This window comes from Stegodyphus dumicola, chromosome 2 (genome assembly GCF_044657685.1).
Source record: "Stegodyphus dumicola isolate Sdum_Otavi_A_Nest chromosome 2, ASM4465768v1".
In the NCBI taxonomy this organism is placed as follows: Eukaryota; Metazoa; Arthropoda; class Arachnida; order Araneae; family Eresidae; genus Stegodyphus; species Stegodyphus dumicola.
Window position 1 is genome coordinate 116,756,756 of NC_140769.1, and position 15,862 is coordinate 116,772,617.

A 15,862-nucleotide genomic window follows, 5' to 3' on the forward strand; every position below is an offset into this window, starting at 1 on the left:
ATTATAGCATGTGTGGTATATCATGCAAAAAAATGCTATTTCTTATGGCATAGTTCAAAGGCAGTTTGAGAAATTTAAGCATGAAAATTTAACCTAAAAAATAATGTCCACTTTGGATGACCAATCTCTGTAAACAAATTTGGAATATTTATACTCTATCTGATAATTCCTGATATGTGTAACTTAGTATATTTTCAACTTTTTTTAACAGGTCCTTGTTTTTAGAGATTGGTTACAATGACCTGTTAAAAGAAGTTGAAAATATAAGTTACACATATCAGGAATTATCAGACAGAATAAATATTGCAAAAAATGTAGAATGTGATCATTTGAAAAAGGTTGGGTATGTAAGCTGCTACGGTGTATATGTACCCCAAATTTGAACAGATTCTTTGCTGAAAGTAATGAAGAAGCTCTTTTTTGAAATAGCTCATTACTGAAAATGGGAAGTAGATACAGTCAAAAGTCGTTAATCCGGACTCGTCGGGACTTCGGCGATTCCGGATTATAGATCATCAGTTTAAATCTGGTAAAATGGCATGCAGAAATTATAAAATTAAAAATATAAAACCGTAATTTACGAAATAAAGAACAATTATGATCTAAAGGGTATCAAAATTTACAAAAAAAAAAAAAAAAAAAAAAAACTTAATATTTATTTGTTTACTTTATTAAACATTTCTTTCAATGTAAGTTGTTTAAGTTGATTCATTTTTTATGTGATAATACATTCTCTTTAATTCTATAAACAGACATAATTTCTTGTTCAGTTACAAAGTTTCGCTGTTCACGTACTATAATTGCTGTGTCGAGAATACCAACTAATTTGTCAATCGAAATTTTTTCGTTTTCAATAACCTCTGTCACTTTCTTCGCTATCGGAAGCAAATTATAATGAGGAGGCATTTGATTTAAATCTCATCAAAGATAGAGTACATCGAGATGAAATACTACATAGAGTAAGCAATTATAAGCCAAATAAAATAAAAACATCTGCCTTTAAAGATAAGGATAGTGAATTCATTGCACGCCGCGTTAAAGATAAACAAAGTTTAGATAAACAAATGTTAAAGTTTAGATAAACAAGCGTTAAAGTTTAGATAAACAAAATATATGCCTTTATCCATTTTTTGCAGCAATTCCATTTTTTGTGTAATGGACTTGAAGAGATACTTTCGCTTTGTATATCCTTTACATATTAGTAAATATATATCGAAAATTCTATTTGACATAATCCAAAGTTCAAGCTTACTTTTATAAAATTGCTCTAACAGTCTGCAAAAAATAATAATCCGGATCCAATTCGAAGATTAAGGAACAACGCAATCTGCAACATTAACTGAAATAGATAATTAGATAATTTTAGCTTAGCTTATCCCGTCCGTTATACATTAAATGCGCATTTGTAAACGTATTTTGCGCACGCGCACACGCAAATTCGCAGCGGTAAAGGTCTTGCGCGCATGCGTCAAAGCAACGCATGCGCAGAAAGGTTGTAGCTTTGAGGTCCGGATTATAGATCATTCCGGATTATGGGTGTCCGAATTAACGACTTTTGATTGTATTATGAAATATTGCTACAAGAAAAAGGTAATGGAATGAGCAAAAGAACTTCCTTTAATAACATCAAGGGGAGGCTGCATTCCAAAAAAGTAATGCTTTATGCATAGTGGGACTATAAAGAAATCATGTATAATTATGGATTATTGCCACCAAATAAAACAGTAAAGATCAACAGTAAGTATAAAAAATAAAAAACAGTAAATTGTAAAAAACAGTAACAGTAAATAAAATAAAATAAGTAAAAACAGTAAAAAAACAGTAAATAACCCCTCTTATGCTTACTAGATCTTGCCCCCTCAGATTTTCGGTTCTTCAGGCAGCTTCAAAATTCTCTGAATGGCCTTACGTTCATTTTTTTTTGGAAACTGTCAAACAGCACACTGATTTTTTTTTTTTTTTTTCAAATAAAACATAATGATTTTTTTTAAAGGAATTTCCCAGCTGCCTTAGAGATGATAAAAAGTCATAGAATAAAATGATGTGTATCTGATTTGATGAAAGTTTTTATACTGCTTCATTTGTATTACATTTGATTTGCATTATGTTTAATCACTGTTGGGATAGTTTTATGACTATTGTTGAACTCTGATACTAAACTTTATGACAGAATAGCTTGACAACATGTGCATGGCTAAAATGACCTTTTCAGCCTGTTCTTGAAATTATGCATGCTCAACAAATCGCATCCAGATGCCCAGTTCTTTCAATTTGCTGCACATTTGGTAACTTCATTCCAAAGCCAGCATATTTAGTTAGCTGTTAATATCATGGAATTTGATAGCAGTTATTGTAGTACACCACAACACAGAGCCTTTATTACATATTGGTGTAACTACACCAAAGCTCTCAACAATAACCAGTACACTCCCATGACAGTACAAAGTATGAGTTAGACATGTTAATCCAAAATTTTACGTCCGAACTAAACACAGCATTGGATGCAAACATTAAACCCGCCAAAGAAAAGAAAAAGGAAAACATCAAAGTGAGTGCACTTATCAAGCAAAGAAATCATGCTCGAAAAATTTGGCAACAGACAAGACATCCTGATAATAAGGAAATCCTGAACAAATTACATCATCAAGTCAGGACGCTTTCTAAACTTCATGCACAACACTCCCGACATCCTGACCTTAAACACCTCTTATTGCCATTTTTTGCTGTCATCTCTACATAGAATAGATTTCAACAAACAACTAATGTTGACGAATGCCATAGATATTGCTTAATTGCTCTTAATGAAAAATAAGTTATGCCTTTCCCACATCATCGAATCAAAGATTGAAAAGTGACTCAACGTAGATTGGACTAGGACATTCCAGTCCAGAAGCCAATTGAAAGGAACGGATAGTTCACGGATGCCTTTTAGGCAATGAAGCCGCATTTTAATTTATTACCTAATTATAGGGTAAATAATTTGCATGTTCTTCATTTTTTTATGTATTCAGTATTTTTCCTGCTATCCAAGTATAACATACATAAATCTGTTAACATTTATAAATCAAATCATTACTTAATCTTGAAAAGGAAAAGTATTCTTTTTCAATGTCTTCCTCATAGTTTGGGTAATTTTTCCCACTAAATATGTTTGGAAATACATAAATTTATTGAATATGGAAGTAAGTTATTTTCTCTTAATTTGTAAAAGTTTACCCAGCTTGCTATTTTGAAAACAATGAACTAGAGCAAGACTATTTTCTATTCAGAAAATTTCTATTTTTCAGAAAATTTTCAGACTATTTTCTATTCTATATTTTCTATTCAGAAAATAGTCTTGCTCTACTTCATTAATTAGATTAATTAGATTTTAATTTGAAAATGTGTAAAAGACTAACTATATTTTATAGCAGACATAAACATTGTACCCTGTATTAATTGTCTCCTTAGCCATATGTGCTCACAATCATGCCCAAACAACCATCCTCAGTGTTTCCTGTCCTATATTGCTGTTTAAAAAAATAAAATAAAAGTACTGCAAACTGAAAATGCAGTCTGACAGCTCAAAGAAGAGTTTATTAAAAATTTCAGAATATTTAAAAAGTATTAAAAATATTAAATCTGGGAAACATACGCAAGAATTACAAAACAGTAGATCCTATACTAACTAAATGACATTAAAAATTTGGCATTGGAATATTTTTTTTTTTTTTTTTTTTTTTTTTTTTTTTTTTTTTTTTTTTAACTATAACAAAGTGCAAGTATTCACAAGAATTCTCAGTGGGTATATTATAAATTAAAATGCATTTTACTTTATATCAATTAGATGCATTATTAACAACTAAATAAAGATTTAATTTATTAAGATGTATGCTTCCTACTTTTAAATCACAAGTTATATCATAACAATGTATCTCATTGACATAAATTACATTTTGTTTAATATGTATCAACTGGATTCATTGTTAAAAAAATAAAAGTGACGATTTAAATTATTAAGAAATGCATTTATTGCCTTTAAATTACTGTTTCAATTAATAAATGATTAACTGTATTTTAAACATAAAGTTCTTATGCTTTTGAATGAAGGACTATGAAAAGTGGCTGTGCACATGTGGGATACGTTGCTTTTGCATTGCTCACTTTATAGATAGCAGATTGATTCAAACCTTTAGAATATACAAATTATATTTTGCTGCGACAAGACTGTATAATTTAGGTGAAAACAATACATTTTCTTTGAGGTTTAAAACTAACAAGCATAGCACATGGAAAACCTGGCCTATTATTGTTTATTATCTGGTTTATTCAAGTGTTTTTAATTTGCTTATTATAATTGTCATGGCAAAATAAAATTTAAACAAAAGCAGTTCCCCCCACCACAGTTCACAGTGAATGCTTCTATTACAACCACCTTTCTAAGACAATCATCACTGAAAGTGATCATTATTTGTCAGAACTTAAATAAACATCAGTACTGAATGCTATATGTCTGAGACATTTACTTCTATAGAACACATGGATGGTTGACTTAAAAAGAGTTCCCTACATTATTATTATTATCATTATTATTACAGCATTATGTTTTTATTTTTCTGTCTTTTTATTCACTTGCAGAAAGAAGATCATAAAATTTTGTGGAAAGGTATTAAGAAAATAGGGGCTGGTAAGGTGAGTAAAAATATAAATTTTGATTTTACCAATATTTTTTCATAATTATATATTTATACATATACCCTGCATTAATACAGGATATTTTTCATAATTATATATTATGTTTGTAAGTGTGTGTGTTCATTTTTTAAAAAAAATGTTGGTTCATTTCTTTAAAGGGGAAATCAATTCAACTAGGGGACATGATGGTCTTATTGCGGACCGTGGCAATTTATGAAGAATCTAAGAATAAAGTTCAATTTTGTGTTAGGAATGGTATCAGACATAAAGCTATGGTAGAAGTTCATAAAATGTGTGTACAGTTATGTCGAGAAAGTAAGGAAAAATTCATAGCTTTTATCTTACTTCATTAAGATTTAATAATTCTGTTGTATTTTGACATGATCTCTCTCTGTTTTCAATCCTTAAAATAAAAGTACATATTCAGAAAGGATTTCGAAAAAGAATCATATTGAAACTATGCCTAATTTTAAAGCTTTTATATTCATATATAGTTATTGGTAACTTTCCATCCTAATAAAAATGTTTTATTAGGATGGAAAGTAACCAATAACTATATAATAAAAAATGTTTTATTGGTGAATTATTTGTTTATGTATGAAAGCTTTTACTTTAAAACATTGCAAATGAGTGTAAAAGATGTGTCTCATTACTTCTTAAATTACTTCGCATATAATTGTTTGGTTTCTGAACTTTTAACTCATTTATTATGGCATCTGGTATTCATTCCGCTGATTGTTAAATATTGCATATATATTACATGTATATGCAATATAAATACAACTTAATGATCAATGCAAGTCCTATTAATTATATTTCTATTGCCATTCTATAAACCTTTTTGTATCCAAGAATATGATATTACTAACTATTCATGCAGTTTAGTTTACATGAAATTTCCCTTAAAAGAACATGATGCAATAATAGTACATATTTATACAGAATAAACATTGTAATTATATGCATTATATTGTAAAATTCCCTTCGTAAAGGTTGAATACTGTGGGCATTGTCATTCCTAAACAATAGGAGCAACTTAATTCCATTCCATCATACTGGCTGGTTAAATTAACATAGTGCAGTGTGTAAGACTGGAGTAAAATTTTTTAATCAAAAAAAGAAAAACAAGTGAGAAGTGATGATGTAATCATGCTGATACTGACTGCAAAAATGCAATTTACAACATATAAATTAGTGTTTTTAGTTTGAAGAACCAGCATTTAAAATGAACTGTGTGCGAAAGATAGCTATAATTTGGAAGAGACAATGTTACTGCTGTATGCATTTTACACTGAACATTAAAAAAGATAATAATACTTACTCAGTTTAAAAATAAGCTTAGACTGGCGTAGTTTTAAGCATGTATGGCAATTCTATTTTTGCTGCTGCTAAACAACTTATGTTTGATTTCCCTTGAAATCAGTAGCCTTATTGAATAACTCTGCTAATCTAAAGTTGATTTTTCTTCTAAAAGTAAATTTTACATTGGCATGTTTCCCTTCTGATTCAATATAATAACAGATATTTTTAAAATAACTTTGTAACTTATACTCACATCTATATTACATTTAAGTAAATACATTATGTAAAATTGTTGTCTTAATTTTGACAAAACAGCTTTACTCACAATACCTAAAAAGAATTTTTTAATTTTTCAAAAATGGGGGCTAAGGAGACAGGTCTTTTATGCTAATTACTTAGATGTTTATACTATTATGATTTATCTAAAATGCCCACCTAGCACAAAATCAAATCAATAATTAGTTACTAAGAATATTATAAGAATAATTTTAACAAGTGCTTAAAAAATTAATTCTCATTTAAAATATGCTTCATGCTATTCTAAAGTGCCATCCAGAAAAATATCAAATTATATTATATTTAAATGCAGATGATATAAAAACTTACTTTCGCAGTCGCATTGCAACTACAAGCTATTTAAATATTATTTATTAGTTGCCACATTCGAAGTAATCCACTTTTTTTGTCCTTCATGTTGCTTTCCTTTGAGGAAAAAACATATGTATATTTATTTAAGAAACATATCCTAATAAAAATTCGCATTCTGCAAAATAAAAGAATTACATCTCTATTTACTTCTGGGTAATGTTTCTCTAGTTTAGTAATTAAAGAGCCAATTACATACTTCGCCTGTGTAGTAAATTGTACTATCAGCTGAATAGAATATTTTTCAAACTTAATGCTTCTTTTTCTGCAGTCGAAATTTCTCTAGCGGAATTCAATTTTAATTCCCAAGTCATAAGGGAAATTCAAATCTAAATCATCAACAGTATTTAATGGAAAAGCAATCTTCCTTCTTGGTTTCCAAAGCCCTTTCAAGTAGTTTTGATGTTAAACATGAAAGAAAATTTCTGCTTTCTTTAGTTATGTACACATTTGAAGATAATTTGGGTACCTTCATTAGCGAGTAATAATAGATTTAAGCGGCATATAACTTCAGTAAGTGATGGATGGTCATTTAACTTACCAAGCCCTCGAATCTGAGTTCTCAAGCGCATCGAGAGGTTAAAATATATTTAACATCATATGATGATTTCAAATCCTAGTGTAATCGAAAAGAAAATTTATTGAAATTATTATTTCTTTTTGGAAAGGCAGTATGTTAGATTTTCCTTGAAATCTTAATCCACTGATGACATTCTTCATTAATTTCAAAATTTTAATTTGTTTGTCATGATGTTCATTAATCCGAATGCTGCTTTAAGTATTTTAAGTAGGGAGGGTATGGCTTGGTACTATTAATAACATCAAAAAAATTATCAATTAACTGAAAGAAGTTTGATGCTTTTTGATTTCCTGTGAGGTGAAGTATACCTTTTTCGGTAGTTCTTGAAAATAATGTTTTTGCTGGAACTCTTTTTTTTTTTTTTTTTTTTTTGTCTTTTGTTTCTCTTGACCATTAAATAATTCAGTTTTAGTTTGTGACATAATTTAATTTCTCCTGAATCTCTTTTAAACATCTTTAATAATATCAACATTTAAAACAGTTCCCTCTTCTAAAACAAATCCTTTATCTAAAAAAAGGTTTCTCAGTAATTTGAGGCAATATGCGAAATATGCAAAAGCCCATATTTATTGCATTTGTAGTACAGGATTTGGCTATTGAAAACTATTAATCAAAATCTGTAGCTCTTTCCACAAAGTACTAGATCCTCCTAAATCAGATACTATGGCTTTCACTTCTACTCCAGATGATTCAATGTGTATTATGTAAGTGAAAAAAGTTCTTTCTCCATTGGAGTTTTAAAATAAAAAATAAATTGTTTTTTCCACTGTGAAACAAAACCTCCGACTAAAACAAACAGCACTTCTTAAAAAGGACCAAATTTTTGGTCCAATTTAGAGTCATAGCAGAGCTTTGGATCTATATGCATTTTGTCAAAACTGAGAACACATATTTTTTCCACAGAATTCAAATATTCGCATTTTTCCTCCAATACAGCAAGAACATCACTCTGAATTCCTGGAATATCAAAAAAAATTAGCACACCATCTGCTTAATATGCTAGCACTTAGATAAAGAAATTCATATTTTTCATTTCCAAAAATCAAAAATCGTAGCTTTTAGATGACGAAGCTTGTAATCTGAATCTCTACAACTTTTGGCTTTGAAATCAGGTATAAAATCTGTAACTGTAGAAAGCATCAATTTATAAGTACTTAGATTAAATTGCAGGTGAGGTTGCAGAGTCTTTATTAGCATAACAAATTTCTTGCATTTTCACAGCTTAGTTACCAAACGCATTATATATTCTCAATTGTATTGTCATGAGAGCATCTTGTGGCCAATCTACAAAAAACAAACTTGCCATCAGTTTGAGGACAAAGTATATAAAAATTAGAAAATGTATCTAGAGAACATAAAAGTAAAACATTATTTAGTAAATAAAAGCAATAAATAATAATATAAAATTAATTAGCCACTAAAATTCAAATATATCAAGACATGTCTGCATCATCATCTGTCACATGTCATTTGCTGTAGCTTTCATCAGAGCATTTGCATTCTGATATTGAAGAGAGATGTCCTGTTGCTGTTCTAATTCAATGTATTTGTATTCAGTAGTTTAAAATTAGAGAATTTAAAATTAATTTTTTAAATTCATAACTTTTTCATTTGGTTTGGAACCTGTGCATTTTAAATTTGATGGTATTATACCTTCTGCTTCTTTCTACAGGAAAAAAAAAAATATATATATCTCCCTTCCCTTTAGAGGGGAGTATCAAGTGATTGAACTCTTGCCACTTAATGCATTCATTTAGCAGTCTCATCTCTGAAAGCTCTACCCAGGTTATACCATAGGAGACAACTAATATCACGTTCATGAGAAAGAGGAGGGGGAGGACATGTACAAACAGCCAAACCTTATGGTGGTTTGAACCAACCTTGGAGATCATGCTAGTAGTGATCTTCTAACTAGGATGGCAAAACTTTAAATTTAAATCAGTTTGTATGTAAGCAAATGGCTGAACATTTTGTATAACATTTTGAACCAGTTTTAACCAGATTCAAATTTCAAACATTGCAGGTGTACTGATAAATGTACAACTTGCTATTTACTTTAATCATATTATTTTAGTGCATTTTAAATCTTACCCCATAGCACTTTATCATGTTTTCCCAATTATATTTTTTATAATATGTACTGTGTTTTAGGTCTTCCATTTTATTTGAGATTTATCAATTTTTTTCATATATAGCATATTATTGTTCCAGGTTATAAAATTAATAGTAAAATTATTCAATGTATTCTGAAATTTCTAAATGTTATTAAATTATGCAGTAAAAAGGCTTGTTTGCATTTTTATTATCTCTCTAAATCATTATGCAATAAAACTTTGTTTTTGCTTTTCAGTGAATAGGGCATTTGAAGATTTGACTTTGCCTCTTGAATTTAAATTGATCCTCCAAATGATGATGAAATTGAAAAATTAAGGAAAATTATAACAACTGGATTTACTGATCATGTTGCCAGGTTCTAATTTGGATTCTTAATTTAAATTTTATTATTATTTTAGTAATTAAATTTCTTTTTTATAACTCTTAAACAAATATGTATTATACAGTTTTAATTTATATGGATACAATAAAAGTGTGATAATCCAGCAAGTAAGGGACTGATGTAAAATTATAAAATGAGTAGGATTATTGGGTTTATCCAAGACATTGAAGAGAAGCACTAGTTCATAGAGTTTTCTGCTCTGAAACAGGAAGTTAGGAGTGCTCACATAGTCAAGTTGACACTGGCTGCAAAGACACAGTTCGAAGAACATTGTAAATTTGAAAACAGCCTGTTTTCAAATTTACAAAACTGTGCATGAAACAAACAAAACTGTGCCTTTAAAACTGTGCATGAAAAAGTAGCTTTAATGTAGAAGAGGGCATGTTATTACAGTATGCCTTTAATAAGTTAATACTTATTTAATAATTTAAGCATAATATATAAAATATGCTATTTTTTTTTTTTAAGTTGACCCCCCATGCATTTATTTTAAATCATGGAGAGAAAACCTATGGCACTCATTATCTTTTCTTCATCTGCATACTAAGTGGGACAATTTTAACTTTAGTTTGATGTAGTTTTGAATATATATGTCTTTTTTTTCCCTCCCCTGCAGGTAGGGGAGAACTTATGTTTGATTGCTCTTAAAATTGATAGTTTTATTCAAAGTTTAATCCAATTTAAGATTGCTTTTTTGACCTCATTATAAATTTTACATTGGCATGTTTTTCTTCTGATTAGATATAACAACAGATAATTTTAAAATAATTGTCTAACTTATATTCACATTTATACACATACATTACATTTGAATAAAAACATGAGCGTTGTCTGAGGTTTGACAAAGCAGCTTTGCTCACAGTATCTAAAGAGAATTACTTAATCTTTCAAAAGATGGGCAATTATGGGAAATTACTTCGATGTTTATATGATTATAAATTACCTAAAATGATGAGGTGTTTTTTTTTTTTTTTTAAATTATCTATACATTCTTGTTTATTTTTACAGTTAGGGCATTAAGGCATTCAGCAGTATTTACATCATCATTTGTAAGTTCTGTTTTAAAATCATTCGTATCTGATTTATTATTCCTATCATCATTTTCATAATCAGCCTCAAAATGAATTTTCTTCAAACTTAATTTGTGTAGTCTTTCAAAAGCATTATTTTTCTTTTCTTTGCACAGTATTGGATTTTAACTGCTTTTTTTGCAGTAATCCAAGCAAGCCATTTTTCATGTCATCTTTACAAACACTGCATAGAAAATTTTCACTACAAATTCTTGCATTCTTCACAATAATAGAATCTTGGCTTTGACAAACGTATCCATTTTCTTTTTTGAAAAGCAAATTATCTTTTGGGAAAGTGTGAAATACAATATCCTTATCTTTCTCATTTTCATGAATTTTATTCAACTTTACTGCAATGCAAGAAAACATATTACATAAATGATACTTTACATCAGCAGTCTCAGACTTACATTACATGTGGACCAGTGCACAATTTTAAAGTGCAGTGGAACCTCGAGATACGAGCACTTCTATATACGAGGAAAGTATGAGCAAAAGATTCATTTCTAAATACGAGCAAGGAATGTGGTATGGCTGTGGGTATGAGTGTCTCATTTCCTGATCTGACTCAACACAGGGAAGCTCCTTGCCAGATCACTCAGTGTTCTTTGAGCTACGTATTTGTGCACTTGCGAGTTAATTGTTTTTTTTACATTTAACATGAAAATAATTATTTTGTGATGTCTCCCAAGAAGATTGTTGCCTCAGTGCTGGAAAAAAAAAAAAAAAAAAAGAAGAAGAAGAAAGCTATGTCTGTTGAATTTAAGAAAGAAATAATAGATAAACATAAGCATGGTGTAAGATTGACGGAATTGGCAAGAAATTCCTCATATTGGCAAGAAACATAAGCATGGTGTAAGAATGATGGAATTGGCCAAATGACCATTATTCTTACGGTCGTTGACAATCTGCGCTATTCTGAAGAAGAAGAAAGAAATTAAGAAACTTGATGTGGCCAAAGGAGTTACCGTTATTTCCAATCACCATCCAAAACTCCTATAAGATGTTGAGAAGCTATTGTTGCTGTGGATTAATGAAAAACAGGCTAAGAATCTGTGTTTGGAGCTTCTCCGAAAAACACCAGGTACGTCGACTGAAGATGAGATCGCAATAAGCTTTTTGGAGTTGCGGAACAGATTAACTGGATTTTATAAGGAGATTAACTTATTTTCAAAGGGGAAGTTTGTTTCTAGATACGAGAAATTTGCTATACGAGCTCAGTGCTGGAACCAATTAAACTCGTATCTTGAGGTTCCACTGTAGCTGATGGGCAGCAATTACAGAAAAAAAAAGGGGGTATTTATTTTTTAACAAAGGAAGCTATGAAAATTAAATTGAAAAGTTTTAACTACATCTTTGCAGAAACATGCAAACAAAAATAATGCAAAAAAAAAATAATATCAAATTTGTACTTGTATTTTCCCTGAAATCTAAAAGGTGGTATCTACAAAAAATTTTTGGTCAGAGTTTGGAATTCAGACATACAACTAAGTATTAAAATTTTCAGATTGGCATTTATTCAACTAATTGTTATACTGGGTGGCCATAATTAAACTGACAGTGCTCACAGTGTTCTGTAGCGTAATCTATTTGCAAGAATGACTCCACATTTTGTAGGAAGATTAAACAAGACGAGGGACGAAGAATTCCGCAAAAAAACAAATTAGTTACAAAAGTCACTGCTAGGGGAATATTTGGCGCTGTTTAATAGAAAATAGAGTGTTAACAAATGCAAATCAATACAGAAATTACCTTTTATTTTGCATTCAAATGAGGTTCAGTGTGGCTGCCGTTGTTGTGGACCACATATTGCATTCTGTGCGTAGTGTGCACAACAGCAGAAAGTAACATGTCTTCAGAAATCTCCCGTGATATGTTATCCTTCAACGTAGCCAGGTCCTGGACCACTCCTTGATAGACCTTGGACATAAGGTAACCCCATAGCCAGAAGTCACATGGGGAAGATCAGGCGACCGAGGTGGCCATGCAGTTGGAAAGTAGCGGTTAATGACTCTTTCTGTTGTGAATTTCTGTCATAGCATCTGTTACACCCGCACAGCAACATGTGGAGGGGCTCCATCTTGCATGAAAATGATTTCCCCGAGGCATTGTCTTTGCTGAAGTGCCGGAATGATAAAGCTGTTCAACATGTGGCGATATTTCTCTCCGGTAACAGAACAGGTTTCCGGCCTTGTTGGGGTAATGTTCTCATAGAAGAATGGACCTACGATAAATTCCGCTGTGAACCCACACCAAACAGTTACCTTTAGTGAATGTAAGGGAATTGCTGTGACTGCATGTGGTGATTTGTCATCCCAAATTCGGCAGTTCTGGGTATTCACAGTTCCATTCAGGTAAAAGTGGGAATCGTCTCCCCATAAGATTTTCCACGGCCAAGCATCATCCACCTCCATTCTGGCAAGAAAGGTGAGAGCAAAAGTCAATCGCTTATCATGGTCAGGGTACAGTAACTCCTGTACACGGTTGATCTTGTACAGATAGAAGTTGATAATCTTTCGTAAGATTTTCCATACCGTACTATAAGGCATATCCATATTCTGAGCTACTCCACGAGCACTAGAGGTGGCAGCAACATTGTCTGGTCCTCTGTCGACAATCGCCGTGGCAACTGCTTCGATTGTATCCTGTGGTACAGGTTTTCGTCCTCTGCCTGACTGAACCTTCAGAGAACCTGTTTTCTCAAACGTTGCAACCATTGCTTTTAGCCCATTAACTGACACAGGACCATTACCTATACGCATTTTTTTTTTTTTTTTTTTTTTTTTTTGTGCGTTTTAAAAGCACGAAGAGCAGCTGATGCATTGCACTTGTTGAGGTAAAAGAATTTGACCAGTAACGCACGCTCGACTAAAGGAAACATCGCACATAAACTTTCAATCCGATTGATTCGAAACATAACACATTGCCTTTTAAAACCCAAGCAGCTGGCACTGTGGGAATGGATGTAATGTGAAATTTGAATAAAGAACTTCTTCTGCTCAGCGTACATGATATTGCAGATCACGAGACTTTATCGGTGTTTATGTAGATTTTACGCTTTTTTAAAAGTGTTGCCATATTGCACTTGAACTAAATCAGAAAATGTGCATAATAAAAGGTAATTTTATTCAGTATTAATTTGCATTTGTTAACACTCTATTTTCTATTACACAGCGCCAAATATTCCCCTAGCGGTGACTTTTGGAACTAATTTGTTTTTTCGCAGAATCCTTCGTCCCCCGTCTTGTTTAATCTTTCTACAAAATGTGGTGTCATTCTCGCAAATAGATCGTGCCACAGAACACTGTGAGCACTGTCAGTTTAATTATAGCCACCCGTTATATTGAAGTACTAAGTAAATTACTTTTCATTTAAACTAAAAAATATATATATACGAAAGCTTCCCAAGAAGGACAAAAGAATAAATAATGACAACCTATTCTGTTTTTTATTTACTAGATCTGTCTGTGACACAAAACAGAAAAAAGTAATAATATCTGTATGTAAATTAGTATAAACATCTTTGTTTTTTACTACACCTTTCAGCTACAAAACATTATGATGTTTGTAATCTTGGAGGAAAATTACTAAAAAGTGTCATTACAAATAGTAGATATTCATCAGCAATCATGTTTTTTTCATAGACTTATTAATTTTCAGCTAAAAATAAAAAAAAACTGTTCTCATGTAAATGTTTAAAAAACAAAATGAGTATTCTTATTGCAAAAATTCATAAATTATTTATCTTTTGATGAGTATTAATAAAAGTTAATCAAATGTGTATCTTAAAATCTTTAAACAAGATTTATATCACAATGTAGCTCTATTTCTAGATTTTCTGAAGAGTTACATTCGTTTTTGGTAATGCAAATAACTTAAAATTAGCCTTCAAAGCATTAAAGTCTTGTAAGTTTTTTTCAAATTCTTCTCACGATAATGCTAATTAATTTACAAGAAATGTATTGGCAGGCAGCATAAAATTTCTTCGAGGGCGATCAGTTTAAGTTTCACACTACTTAACAGAAAGTAATATATGTGATTAAAATTAATTTGGGATGTCTACATTGCTAGAATATCTCTTTGGAGCAGAAGGGAACTGCAATCTTAAATAGACAAAGTCAGCGCAGATGCAACATTGTGACATCAGACTACTTGCCATTAACTCCTCCTGCAAGGATAGCGTTGGCAATGAGTCACGCAAATTAATCAACTAGCCCTTCCCCTTAACCCTGAGATTTATCAATGTAATTCCATCAAAACAATTTTGTCAATAATAACTAATACAACCACCAATTAACATTGGTAATAATAAAAGTGCAAAATTTCAAGCAAAGCTGTACACAGAGAAATTCTTCAGATACATTTAATGTCCAGAAATATGATAGGTAATAAACTACACAATATGAGCAATTTATTATTCTTTATCAATTTATGTTGTAAAATAAACTGTTGTTACAGTTGTAAATTTACAGATTTTTCAGAATTCAAATATCTGCCTTCTCATCTTAATATTATTGAAGAGAATATAAAGATTCATTATTTCTCCACTGCTGTATGTGTGTTGTGCTGCCCAAATTTCCAGATATATTTATTGCTTCATACTTGACTTCAGTAGATTTTTCATAACTAGCTCATCTTTGGCTTATTTAATTAATTCAGTAAATTTCTTCTTCAGAAAATGTGAATAGAGAATTGTTCAGGGAGTGTACTTTTGAGTTCAGTGTTTCAAAATTGTTAATTACAGAACTATCAATATTTTTGTTTTCTTTTGCAATGCTATGTGGCAAGCTATTGCCATATAGCGTTCATTTATAGATATGCTGGCCTACAGTAAATGTTGAATACTCCTACTTCCAAACCTATGCTCAAAGCCTTTTCAGATAGCATTCTTATCAGATGTATACATGCTGGATTACTGCTTGTGCCAAAATTTTTTTGTGTTTATGATAATTTGTTTTTATTTTGTTGTACATAGGTTTCTATTCTATGTATTTCATATTTGTACATTTGAATGTTAATTTTGTGTTTATTTGGGTGCTTTCTGTTTTCTTGCCTCCACGTTGAAAAGTGCGAACTCAATGACGATTTTAGAGA

General features: G+C 30.8%; 1 protein-coding gene across 1 annotated transcript in view; it reads left to right on the plus strand.

The window, feature by feature from the left end:
* kz (putative ATP-dependent RNA helicase kurz) overlaps positions 1–15,862 on the plus strand; it is a 186,950-nt gene that overhangs the window by 116,246 nt on the left and 54,842 nt on the right. The window contains 4 exon segments of the mRNA XM_085811070.1: positions 4,618–4,671; positions 4,833–4,989; positions 9,552–9,590; positions 9,593–9,671. Coding sequence (XP_085667196.1) covers positions 4,618–4,671; positions 4,833–4,989; positions 9,552–9,590; positions 9,593–9,671 — 329 coding nt within the window.